The sequence below is a fragment of the Mus pahari genome, chromosome 18, assembly GCF_900095145.1.
Source record: "Mus pahari chromosome 18, PAHARI_EIJ_v1.1, whole genome shotgun sequence".
Classification (NCBI taxonomy): Eukaryota; Metazoa; Chordata; class Mammalia; order Rodentia; family Muridae; genus Mus; species Mus pahari.
In genome coordinates this window covers 34,386,463-34,400,050 of record NC_034607.1, presented here as the reverse complement: position 1 = coordinate 34,400,050, position 13,588 = coordinate 34,386,463, and the positions used below count along the sequence as shown (strand labels likewise).

Genomic DNA, 13,588 nt, shown 5'->3' with positions numbered 1-13,588 from the left:
AGAATATGGAGTATAGAGCTAAGAGAAAGGAGAAACGGGGGGGGGGGGGCGAACTACCTTCCAAAGCAGCCATTGCACTTCCCCTCTCTCTCGATGTAATTCCACAGGCCAATTGATTTGCCATTCAAGAAGGCCTCGCCCATGCAGCCCTTAAAATGAGTAACCTTCACAGCCGGGGATTTCTGGTGCAAAGACAAAACCAAACAAAAAACAAACAAACAAACACATAATGTACACCCATAGGTAGGCCTGAGGCAGGCATATATTCTCTAAATTGCCCTGGGAGCTCAAATCCAGTGCTTCAGATTCCAAGAGAACATTCAGTGAAATGGCCAGTTTGCAACAATTACTTCTAAGCATGCAACAATTACTTCTAGGCCCAAACATTTTTACATTGTTCTCTGTTCCTTGAGGAGTAAGGGGATTGAGAGAGAGGCTTGTTTATGGATACAGCCCAAGTTGGCCTCATACTCTCAGTTTCGCTTGCTTCAGGCTCCAGGATGCTGGGATTAAAGGTGTGAATGACCACAGCCAGCTCTGGACAGTCCCCTAAGGATCCACTTGGTTTCTGGGGGGAAGTCTGCTGTGAGTGAGTCACCAGACTAGACAAGGGGTCAGTAGACTAGAGGGGCGCAGGCTGTCCTCCAAACCCAGTTCAACTAGCTGATGTCATTATACAAATACTGCGCCCTCTTGCTAAACACTAACTAGCACAATTACCACTAGAATTCGAAGAGAGATAAAGGGACTTTACAGACATGACTATAGATGTATTTAATTTCCTACTTCATCACTGAGAAAAAAAAATCTGTCTAAGAGGCAAACAGCACCATTGATTTCTCTTGTCTTCATCTTCATGATTAAAAATGACCGTTTACCTTTGCAAAACCAACTGATCCACTCCTGAAATGAAAGCTAATAAAAGCAGGGATTTTTGGATTGTGCAGGATATATTTAACACTGAGTACATATCAGCCAGCGGTCCCATTCAGATGGCCTTCTGACCAGGATTTCTGAACAGGATGCTCAAGAATTTTACCTTGATTTGGCCTCCAAGCCCTCCAACAAACATCAGTGTTGAATTGTTTATGTCCAGAACCTTCGACGGCCCAGGAGATTTGCTTGTCCTGACTGGTGGGTTCTCAGCAGCACTTGCTTCCTTTACACTCAGGGACCCCGTGTTTCCAAACCTTGTGTCAGAAATAATTGCAGAAGGAACTTCACACACACACACATACATCACGTGTGCATGATAAGCTTGCCTGCCATGCACAGCCCACCTGCCTCTCCAGGGTCACCCCTGAAATGTCCACCCACCTGCCTTGCCTCCGGCCCTCAGCCATTCAACCTCTCCTTTACTCCCCCAAATCCTGTTAAGCAGCTTTTGGGAAACAGACAGTTCATCACATCTCTCCCCTATACTGAAAGTCATTACTGAGTCCAACCACATCTAAAGAAAAAAATTACTCCTTTCTTTATGACACTGTTTTTTAATAAAATACCAATATTTCCAACATCATCAACAAACCCCCCACAGTATTACAGAAAAGGAAAAGGAAAATTCTGCCTAAGACTGCTTAAATGAATTTACTTCTAGGAAGGGCTTTAATAGGAACAACTTGACTTAGTATTTGAATTTTGAGACAATATCACTGGGGGATGGTTTTGTGCCCTGCATGGAAGCATCAATCAAAACCCTGTGGCCAATGAGCTGAGGTAGGACTAGGAGGTGGGACATCTGGCAGGGAGCAATGGGAACTCTGGGAGATTCACCCCGGCCTCTGAGGAAGCCAGACTCATGAAATGGAAGACAGGTAGTAATTAGTCTTGTGGAAAACACGGAAGAGTTTAAATGGGCTATGTAAGTTATAAGCTAGTCAGGAAATAAGCTAAAGTTTATGACCTTGGCATTTATTTATTCATAAATAAATATGCCTCCAGGTTTATTTGGGAACTGGGCAGTGGGTGGAAAAGCCTGCACTCACACAATACATTTCCTGACTCCCCTCCTGGACCCTACCTTCTGTGGAAAGAGCCATTTTACAAGGCTGGTCACTTGGACTTCCTAAAAAACATTTTCTTAAAAAAATAACCTAGGGTCTCAGAGAGATGGCTCTGTGGTTCAGAACACTATCTGTTCTCGCAGAGGACCTGGGTTCCATCCCTAGCTCCCACATGGTGGCTCACAACCTCCTGTGAGTACAGTCCCTGAGGGTCCAATGCTCTCGTCTGACTGAGGGCACTGCATATTCATGGTGCACATACACATATGCAGGCGAATACTCACACTTACAAAATAAGTGTTAAAAGTAATCTAAACAATACATTTTTTTGATCCTTGCTTTCAGCCACACAAAAATATTTGTTCTATAATTTAAACGCTTCATTCGTATAGTTAATATAAATCCAGTATTGTTTGCTCATAATCCAACTTTCCTAATGACTCAACGCCTGTCTATTACATTCATTACCAACACACTGTAAGGTACAATTGACAGAAGAGAGATGCTGGGGACAGCCTCTGCTACCTGGTTATGTAGATGCTGTGCCATCTGTTGTTATTGATGGAGACCTCTGGGAATTCCAACCTCGTGGACCCGGAGCCCAGGTCCCAGAGAAAGGCTACTTTCCCCCGCCGCATCTCCACTGCGAGAAAGTCAGACTGGGTGAAGAGATAAGGGGAATAAGTTACATATTGCTATTTACACCGTCACACAGCCTCTGCTCTTTTGTACTCTTCTGTCTACGAGTATCCACAGCCCTGGGGCTGGGGCACGGAGACCCTGTGGCAGTGGGCAGCCCTGGCATTAGTGCTTTTGCAGATGGATCATTCACTATTATGAAGTTCCTAGGAAAGCTCAAAGGGGTTGTCACCAAGTCCCCAGCAAGGCTAGCCAAGGCACTGGCTTGTTTCTGCTTCAGAAGGCGCCAATGGATGTGGAACGCATACTTAAGAGCTACAAAGTGAGCTTGTTTCTTTGTCTCCTCAGAAGACACCTGTGGTAATAAATGTGCATCTTAACATCTCCTCCATAACATCCCCAGGGCTTGTGTCCCTTCTGATATAGCCGAAGGAGTGGTAGTCTTGTCTAGGAAGCCTGTTGTCTGGGGACCATAGGCAATGCCTTGTCAGGAAGAACCTGGGTGATGCCTGGCTATCTGAAAATTGCCCTGAGTCTACCAAGGTGTAATGCACCCGTGGTAGACTAACAAGATGGTGGATGGGGACACTGGTCAGAAATGTTACTTTCCGTCTTGTGCCTTTCACTGTGTGCATGTTCCTATGTGTGTCTATGAGTTCACTAGTATGCATATTAATTAGCACCACATGTCCACAAGGAGGTCAGAAGACAGCCCCAGGTATCCAAAGTGCTATCTCCTGTTGTGGATAGCCCTGGGGCTAATTATATTTGATGTTAATTCCATTCTCCTGTGAGAGGTTGTGAACAAGGAATCACTCAGGTGATTTCCTGTAAACCTGCTTCCACCTTAATTTGTAAAATAAAGGAGAGCTGATGATTGGGCAGATAAAGGGAAGGTGGGGAGAGAGAAGAAGGAGAAAATGGAAGAGGGAGAGGACTCGGAAGAGGAGGAAGAAGAAGAAAAGCTGAGCAGAAGCAGATGGCCTGGAGAAACCACAAGTTCTAAGGGGTCTCATAGATGTGGAAGATGGTAGTGTAGCAGTAGATCTGCCCAATCTAGGCACGCAGCATGCAATCATATTAATTGAGTCATGTTTTCATTGCTGGGGCATATTTGGGAGGGGGTTTACTGCAACAATGTACCTTTCGAAACAGGACCTTTGACTGACCTGGAACTCACCTAATTAAGCTAGGCTGGCCCACAAGCTCCAGAAATCTGCCTACATCTACCTGTCCAGCTCTGGTTCCTGTGAACTGAGCTCAGATCCTCAGGCTTGCAGGCAAACAGTTACCCTCTGACCAGTCTGTCCAAACCCCAGGCAGCTACTTTTACGATTATTTAACATTAGACCATTGAGGTCTGGTCTCTTGCTCTCTATTGTGATGCTAAATGCAGGGTCCCCAAGACCTGGCTGTCCCAGAGATGAGTCTGCATGTACACCATGGCCCCAACTTATTTCTGATTGGTAAATAAAGATGCCAACAGCCTATAGCAAAAAGAGACATAGGTGGGGTTTAGGTTTCATGGGCTTGGGGATCAGAGGGGACCATGAAGAAAGGGAAGGTGCAGTAGAGGAGGAAAAAGAAGCTGCCATGGGTTAGGAGTCAAAAGAAAGTGTCTCTGAGGGCTGCCCAATCGGAGTTAAGAGCAGCCCAGATCAAAGATAGTAATAGCTTGGAGTTACTGATAGGAAATAGATTCTAACAACATAGAGAGTAGTTTCTGTCCAGCTCTTGTGTTGTTGAAGGTTTATTGTGAATATAAAGGTTGTGCATGTCTTTCATCCAGCAACTTAAATAGCTAAGGCAGGGTAGAAATCTTGGGCTGAGGTTTAAATATCTCTACAACATTCAACATTACAATCATAGCAAAGGTTTTTTTCTCTGATAGAATTTAGCGATTCCGGGACAGTTATATCTATACTTTCATCAGTGGGGAGTCCACAGAGGAAACGCCTGAATTCCCAAACACCCAGAATCGCTCACTTACCCCGCTGCTGCTGCCGAGGTAGAAGAGAAGGTTGTCGGGCTCCTGCGTCTTGACGTTCAGGATCAAGGTGTTATAATTGGTAGATGATGTCTGAGGCTGATAGGCGCGGATGCAGTCTCTGTCTGCAGACACGGCGACTTTGATCTGACAGGGAGAAAACGGCATCCCGTGACTTAATGACACTTGGGGGCAGCTTCCCGGGACATCGGAGATGCCAGCCTGCTCGCTCTGTGAAGAGTCTCCTCTGTGCAGAACTAGTAATGCTCTGAGCTTCAGAGAGAGGCAGTACACCAGGATGGAGATTCTTCTATTTGGGCAAATCGTTTAGATACTGGACATCCAGTCCTTTCAGTTAGGCTATGTTCTATTTGCTTATTTAGAGACAGTGTATCCCTACGTAGACTAGGATGAGCTTGAATTGAAACTCATGATCCTCCTTACCTCAGCCTGGCGTTATAGGTGTGTGTTACTATGAAAAAATTAGGTTTTCTTGGTTTTTGTTTTGTTAATATTTACTTCATTAAATTTTGGGTTCGGAGGTGTGTGTGTGTGTGTGTGTGTGTGTGTGCAGGTCAGTGCAGGAGTACCCAGAGGCCATAAGAGGGCATCGGACCACCTGGAGCTGGGTTACAGGCAGTTACCAGCTACCTGACCTGGGTGCTGGGTTTTTTTTTTTTGTTTTTTTTTTTTGGTTTTTCGAGACAGGGTTTCTCTGTGTAGCCCAGGCTGTCCTGGAACTCACTTTGTAGACCAGGCTGGCCTCGAACTCAGAAATCCGCCTGCCTCTGCCTCCCGAGTGCTGGGATTAAAGGCGTGCGCCACCACGCCCGGCGGGTGCTGGGTTCTTAACTCTGGTCTTCCACAGACCAGTAAGTACTTTTAACAGCTGAGCAATCTCTCCAGCCCTTTATGGCTCTCCATGGGCTCTTTTATACAGGAAACTGTCTCATCGCATTAAGATTGGATACCTTGCTACTGTGGGCTCTTACCACCTGGCCCACAGAGAGTATTGAACGATCTTTATTCAATAAAAATATATTTACTATATCACTCAAGAAATAGTTATTGAGTGGTTATTTACTACATATTGCTCTGCTTCATAATTACCTGTGTATAGATTTTCTTTAAATTTCTCGTCTAAGTTCGTATTAGCCATGGTATTTAGAACTACAACTTTAGCATCCATTTCCTTGGCCTGTCTATGAAAGAGAGGGAAGCCAGAGCCCATGTGAGCCTGTGTCCTCTTCTAGAAGGGAAGACTCTAGAAGGGAGAGCCCAGGGTGCCTTTCCATTGCCTAGAAAGCTTCAGAATGACCCAACTGAGATCAGGGGTTACACTCTTTTATTCTCTAGGGTCCCACATCGTGGCTACTCTCTTAGGGTATTCTTACTATGGTTTGAAATGAGTGAATTGATTCATGGGTAGTTAAAAGACCAATTCCCCAGCTTTAGCCTCTCTGGTACTGTATACATGTAGTAATGTAGACTTGCACACCATCTGTATGGATCGACATTCTTTTCTCAGAGTCCCGGAGGTCAAGGCCCATCCTACCAATTCTGGAGAATATCTCCAGTATTAAAGGTTAATCAGTAAAATGAAAAAACGTTACCAGGTGTTACCACTAGACTTAATGTCTTCCTGACACCAAGGCTAAGTTGTAGAGTCAGGCATTAACTAGGAATCCCAGAATGGAGAGCACTTTTCCTAAGAATCTTTGAAATACTCTACAAGTGAGTAGGGTTCCAAGAAAAATGGTTTAAATATCAGGAGATAAAACCAAGAGGACATGGGTTGAGACCTGGGCCTATAGAGGTTGCAGGGGAGTTGGAGTGGCAGAACACCATGCTCACTGGCTTCTCCAGGACTTGTGAGCAGGGGCCCGAATCTTTGGAGCTGTGGCATTAGGAGTCCCCCAGCCCGACTCACTGACGCTGCTTGTTTCCGGGCCCGGCTGATGAGCAGCTTGATCTCCGACAGGTTTCTGCTCAGGTTCTCCTCCAGGGTTTTCAAAGGCTTCAACCGATCGAATAAAAGGTTGGCTTGCATTTCCATGTCTTTCATTTTTCTCCCAGCCAACAGAGCTAACGAAGATGAGGGGGCAGGGGTTGGCAAGAGTTAGGTGGAAACGAGTGAAAAGGAAGTGTGTTCATTACTAAGACACAGGATAAGATAGAACCGAGTGAGCAAACCCTGAGGTACGTGAAGAACACATGGACAGCTTGCATTCTCTGGGGCCCCTCTCTTTCTCAAGTGTGAATCTCCAGGCTAGAATTGTGCATCCTTGTGTACCCAGCACATTCTCCCAATCATCAAGCTGCAGGCTTTCAAAGCAGGGAGGGGGACCACAGACATACTGGTCATTGTGGAGTTATGCAGAAGGTCATTTGTCTCCTGGATTGTGGCATTCACTCTGGACAGGTCCTCAGATGTGTTGAAGACCCTCAGGCTCAAACCCAGCACATCCTCCAGTGTCTTCACCGCACTCTCGTTGGCTGCTGCTGCCAGCTCGCTGGCTTTCCTGCCCTTCTCTCTCATACCTAAGATAAAGGAATGGGCAAGCATGCGCCTGCTGAAGGCACTGAGAAAGCCTAAACTACATGCGTCATTTTATAGAGAAACACATATGTTGAATACAAAACAAGGCTTCTCGCCTTTTCATATCAGAGGAGTTTGCACGTCACATGTTCTACCACCCCTTTAAAGAACCAATGAATGATTTGGAAACTTACTTCTTTGGGATATGATATCAGTTACACAGTGTGACTACAAAGGCCGTGGTTAATGACCATGCTCTTAGTAGGTTCTGGAGGTGATGAGGTGAAAGTACTTTTAAATTTTTATTTATTTAGTGTGTGCATGTATATGCATATGATACATATATATGCATATATGTGTGCATATATATGATACATATAAGGACATCACAAGACAACTTGTGGGAGGAGGTTTCCCCCTTCCACGCTGTGGGTCCAGAGATGGAACTCACATCTCTAGGCTTAGCAACGGTACTCATAGCCATCTCTCCAGCCCCAAACTTCTCCATTTAGCCCTTTCTGTAGGTCCCGCTCATCTTCTGGAAACATGTTCTCCCCCACATTATCCACTGTCTGGATAAGAAGGTTCTGGGACTTAAGCTTGCAATCAAGAGAAGAGTGGCCATGGGAGGACAAAGCAGTATTTAGGCACAGCGTGGACTGGCTGCTATGAGGGACAAAAGCTCAGCGAGGACACAGCCACAAGGGGAAAGAATGATTCCGCTTCTTGGGAACACCTGGTTGGGGATGTCTACAGGGTGCCATTGTGACCCGAGAATGTTTCAAGACGTGCAGCAAAATATTCATTCTTGATGAAAGCCATACAAAAGCGTATAGCTCTCAAGCCAGGCATGGTGGCATGTGCCTGCAATTCCCACCAGGAAACAGGCACAACACCATCATGAGATTGAGGCTAGCCTGGGCTCCATGGTAAGACCCTCCCAGGCAATAAAGGAGAAAACTCCCCTGTAGTCCTTTGCTCTTGTCTTAACTTTTCTGTAAGTTTGCATAAAGAATGTTTATGTGTTTTACTAAAATAGATGAAGGGTCATTTTCCTGTGAGTGGATCAGAAGGGGAAAAGAAAGTTCCAGATAGAAGAGCAGCATGGTGAGTCTTAGAAACGCACCACGGGATGTCTGGAACCAGGTGCATAGCTCTCAACAGCACTATTCATTGGGGTTGTGACTCGAGACCCATTTAAAGCCGTGGAGAACCTGTGTTTCCAAATCATCAATATTAGCAATCAATAGGCTGATTTTATAGCGTTCTTTCATCTGAGAGAGGAAGATCACAGAATAAGAACTCTCTAATTTGCCATGTTCACAGTGAATGAATCTACTACTCCCTCCACAGCTGGCCAAAAACCTTCTCTTTTCTCTACACTTGGCCTCTTGGGAAAGCCCCTCTCTTCTCAGTGCTGTGTCAAAGCCATTTTGAAATTCAGCAATTAAAAGTGTTGGCCAAAAGTCACTTCTCTTTTAAAAGCATAATCACAGCACCCTTAAGAGTCCGATTTGATGTATTCACTGGCTTTAAAAAGTTTTATGACCTTCACCTCTAAATCGCGTCCCTCCCCAAGTTGAGGCTTAATCAACCTTGATCTAGTTCTCCAGCCGCAGTTCCCAGTGAGCCACGAGGCAGGACTTCCTCCTGCTCCTGTGAGATGCTTTCTCAGCGAGAAGGCAAGCAGACCAGAAAACTCCTCTCTGCTTACCTTCAGGGCTTTCTCTAAGTACTGCAAGGGAGTCGTTGGCCTGCTTTGTAATGTTATCCACACTCTCCTGAAATTGACTCGTCCAATTTTTCAACTCATCCAGCTTCAACTTAATGCCTACGTGAGGGAGAAAGGAAGGGGTCACGTCAGCTTAGAACACCGCTTAGGCACAGCTTTACCATACATCAGCCATCCACAGGCCATCTAGCCTCCTGCAGACACCTCAACCTTGAGAGTTTTCCTAGCAATTCTTAGCACTGTTCATCACAGACACGGCAGGGGTGGGGGGGTTTGGTTTTTAGATCACTTTGTCTATTGTCTGTATCACTATTACTTGTTCTTGAATGCCATGCCTAAATTTACAAAAGCACGAAGATGAAGACATGTTTAAACCGTCCTCTGTCAGATGGTGAGTTTCAACCATGCTGGAACTTACCACCTCAAGGTGCTCAATTCCTGATGGTGGTCTAGCTCTTTGCGACCCCTGACCTGTCACTCTGGCCAATCGGCAATTCTCCATTCCTTCCCTGAATCTGGACTCATCCCAGCTTCCTTTAATATACATGGTTGGACCAAAGCTTTTTACAGTTTCTGTTCACAGTATGAAGCCACATTTAGCATTCTGATCTGAGCACATGATCAGAACGTGGAATTTTCACTGGCAAGAAGTTTACAGTGTAATGAACTAGAAGGACCTTTACCTGTGCAAACTCACACCAATGCCTGTCAGCACTTCTGAGTTAGTGAGCAAGAATTGTGAAGATCTAACATCGAAAGGACAGGGGAGGTTCTAAGCTGTCTCACTCACAAAGAAACAAACAAAACAATGCCCCGGGGTTTGGACAGCTTCGGGGAAAGTCTAGCCCTTAAGTCATGGAGCTACAAGAGGGTCACTTACAAACTGCATCAATGTAAGAAACGTATTATACATTAGGAAAATTCCTTGCCTGTGCATTTTCTCTTACAGAACAGATTCTTGCCATTTTATGTTATGCTTATTAAGATAGCTCTTACAGTCCCAGACAATTGCTTGCTGAAACTCTTGAACTGCATAGGTGTTTATGGAAAAAGATTTATCATTTATGATTTAATCCAGTAACATTTCAATGAGAACCTATCATAGTTCTAGCCAGGTGAAAAAAAAATTGCAAAGATGCCATCAGGTATAACTTATTTCACCAAGGAACAGGGAAGTTTGAGAAGCAAGGAGCCCCTGTCATCAGAGGTGACCCCATGCACATGAGGAAGACTGGCGGCAATGTCAACTCAAGTAATCCATGGAAGTTGGTCATAAAGAAGGCTTGACTACAGAGAAGCATACACATTTGAGTAAGCAGTACCATCACAAGATTTGGAAATCCCATGATGTTCATTTGAGAGGAATGAAATTACAGTGTTAAGGAGATAGACGCGGGAAGCTTCAAATTGCTCCAAGAAAAGAGAGTGTTCTCCCAGAGTTCTATCACTGTGCGAGCACTCACCCCACACATCCAGACACAGACTGACCTTGCTGCTTCTTCCTGGTACTGACACTTTCCTTTAGAAGCCTGGACGAGCGCTGAAGGACTGCTTTCCCCCGAGAAGCCAGGGATTCAGAGATCTGACAAAACAAAAACAAAACCAGAAGGGTTCATGCACAGGAGCCTCCCTCCCAGAGAGAGCGGACCCCATCAGAAGAGCATCAACCAAGCTCCAAGGAAGAAAGCCAACCTCAGAGCTGGAGGCCAAGGTCACTGCCTGAGAGGAAGAACACAGAGGCATTTTTACATGTATAAGGACAGGAATCAGTCGTCACTGTGAGTGGCTATGAGTAAAAAGAGATGCCAAGTGTTATCGGGGCAGCATCAGTATTCTCAATCACAGGGAACGGAGGTTTCCCCTTGTTTTCAGTAGTAGTCGTTAGTCTTCCCAAAGAAGCAGAAATGACCCAAAACGTAGAATGGGTGGCACAATGCATTTCTAACTACCCACAAGTCCAGGTCAGGGCTCACTTGAATGCAGGTGAGGAATTCAAGGCCATACTGTGCAGCATAGTGAGACCTGTACTCTCAAAATTATTTAAGAACTAAGGGGGCATATGATATGCTAAAACGAAAAAAAAAAAAAAAACCCAAAACCAACCAACCAAGCAACCAAACAAATCACAAATGGATTTCACCAGAAAAGAATGTGGGAAAATACATATTAGAGCCACTGAGTGTGTGCTCAAAAAACCTTCCAGAGCAGTGGTTCTCGACCCCTCTAATGTTGTGAGCCTTTAATACAGTTCTTCATGTTGTGGTGACCCCAACCATAAAAATTATTTTCATTGCTACTTCATGACTGTAATTTTATCACTGCTAACAAATGATAATGTAAATTTCTGTGTTCTCCGATGGGCTTAGGTGAGCCCTGTGAAAGAGTCATTTGAACCTTGAGGCTTGTTCAAACAGGTTAAGACCTTTGTTCCAGAAAACCTTCCATGGTGTGCAGAAAAGGAAGATGTGCAACGACGGACAGATATTTTCTCACCAGGTCTGTCTTATTCGCCGTCTTGTGTGCAGCAGTGGCCAGCGTCTCTGCTTCCTCTGTCAGCGTCTGGATGTTGCTGTGGACATGTGCTGCACTGGTGGCATTCAAAGACACGTTTCTAACATTTTCAAGGTCTCTATGGAATCAACATTAGTTAGAGATGTTATTTCCAGAAACAATTAGCGGACACATTCATGGGTAGAGTAGATTTCTACTAACCCTGAGAATCTTCTAGTTTATTTCTTCTTAGAAAAGAATCCAGGACCAGCAAGCCATGGCTTCCTCTCTACACGCATAGGTTATGAGTGGGAAGCTGCCTGTCACAGCAACACTACTCAGAAAGGTTCTTAATTAACACTGAGACCCATGATGGACATTTCCTATAGAGAGCCACACCACCAATCCCCACTAACTGTCCTCCCCTCTCTCTGATCCATGTTTAAGCTCCCAGTTGGTGTTGGGGTACCCCTGCATGTGTCTATTGATTATACTCTCTCTCTGCTAAGCCACTTGCTAATTTCCAACAGGCTTTCTGACCACATGCAGGGGGTGCTGGGGTGGCTCCTAAAGGCCATATCCCAATTTGATGAGATCCACCTGCAGGAGAATCAGAAAATATCTCAGTTGAGCTTTATTCTAACTAGCAGGCCCATGGTTTATGAGTTTGCCATCTGGCAAGGGTGCAATCTCACTAGCTCTATAAGGATGATGAAATGTGACATATCTTCACTTGCTGAGAGAATCACTTCATTTTTCTTTCCAACTTTATTGAATTGGTCAATTCTCCCACCAGATACCAGAAATCATTGTCTGTTGCCATCTGACTGGGAAACTCAGTGATTTATTTATTTATTTATTTATTTTGTAAATTAAAAATAACACTATCCAACCATCATACTCAAATTGCTTTCACTACTCTTATACTAAACAATAAAGGTTTTAGTCTAGCTGTGGGTGGAGCCCACGTATCCTCTCTTTTAGGAATGATGGGAAAAGATAGAGAGAAGCCAAGGCCCCGCCTCCACTTTCTGCCACTGGTTGCTATGGTACTCACAGCCATTCATTCCAGTACCTACCTTCCTACTCAATGGTCTATCGAGGTTTTTTTTTTTTTTTTTTTTTTTAAATCCCTTTGGCCGTATAAACTACTCATGATGCATTCTCAATGAGGAGTAGTTTCCCATTTTCAAATGTTCCTACCCCGCTTGAACTTTTTGCACCCTTCTTTTATAACAAAGTTTAAAGAAAGAAATCCACCTGCTAGCCTAGATGAGGATGCTCAATAAGGAGGATCACAAATTCAGAGCTAGCCTGGGCTACACAGTGAGTTCGAGGCTAGCCTAAGCAGTTTAGTGAGACCTTGTCTCACGATAAAAAGAAGAGGATTATGGATACAGTTCAATGTTAGAGTGATGGCCTGGTGTACATTCAGCCCTTGGTTGGTAACTGTAACACACACACACGCACGCACACACACACACACACACACACACACACACACACACACACACACATTTGCACCAGCAGGCAACAGACATGACTGGATGTGATAACTTTTAGCACTGGCAAAGAGACTTCCACAGGCAGAGTGTGCGTGTCACATCCTCCATTTGAACCCTGGATTCCAAGACCACAAGATCAATAGAGAACACAGCATGCTCGTACAACTCCTGTGCAGAGCCCTTGGGCATCATAGGTGTGCACAAGCTGTGATAGCCTTGTATGGTAGCGTAGTATTCTGTTTGTCTTTTCCCATCATGCATACATGCCTATGGGAAAGAAAGCTGGCAGCCACAGGAGGGAAACTGACTTGCCACACAAGTGAAATAAGAGTCTCATTTTTACATGATGGAATAAAGGTTCACAGGAGAGAAGGCGCAGCCAGCAAAAAGCATGCTTGGGAAGCCTAAGTATCTTGCTTCTATTCCTCAGACGCTATGTGGGGAAAGAAAAAAAAAATCCAAGTATGGTGGCTTGTCATTCCAGTGCTGGGGAGACTAAGACAGACAGGGCTCTCAAGCCAGCTAGCCTAGTCTACGACAGGCAGGGGTCTCTAGCCAGGTAGCCTAACCTATGTCTGACACACAGGGCTCTCTAGCCAGCCAGCCTAGCCTATGACAGACAGACAGGGCTCTCTAGCCAGCCAGCCTAGCTTACATGGTGAATTCCTGGACAGTAAGAGACTGTTTTAAAAT

At 44.9% G+C, this 13,588-nt stretch overlaps 1 protein-coding gene across 1 annotated transcript in view; it reads right to left on the bottom strand.

The window, feature by feature from the left end:
- The window catches only part of Lama1 (laminin subunit alpha 1), a 122,344-nt gene that overhangs the window by 17,302 nt on the left and 91,454 nt on the right, over positions 1-13,588 (bottom strand). Inside the window, exons 40-48 of the mRNA XM_021217542.1 lie at positions 11,394-11,529; positions 10,389-10,482; positions 8,883-8,999; positions 6,988-7,170; positions 6,560-6,714; positions 4,633-4,776; positions 2,529-2,662; positions 1,040-1,190; positions 58-182 (exon numbers count right to left, since the gene is read on the bottom strand). Coding sequence (XP_021073201.1) covers positions 58-182; positions 1,040-1,190; positions 2,529-2,662; positions 4,633-4,776; positions 6,560-6,714; positions 6,988-7,170; positions 8,883-8,999; positions 10,389-10,482; positions 11,394-11,529 — 1,239 coding nt within the window. The remainder of the gene's footprint in view (positions 1-57; positions 183-1,039; positions 1,191-2,528; positions 2,663-4,632; positions 4,777-6,559; positions 6,715-6,987; positions 7,171-8,882; positions 9,000-10,388; positions 10,483-11,393; positions 11,530-13,588) is intronic.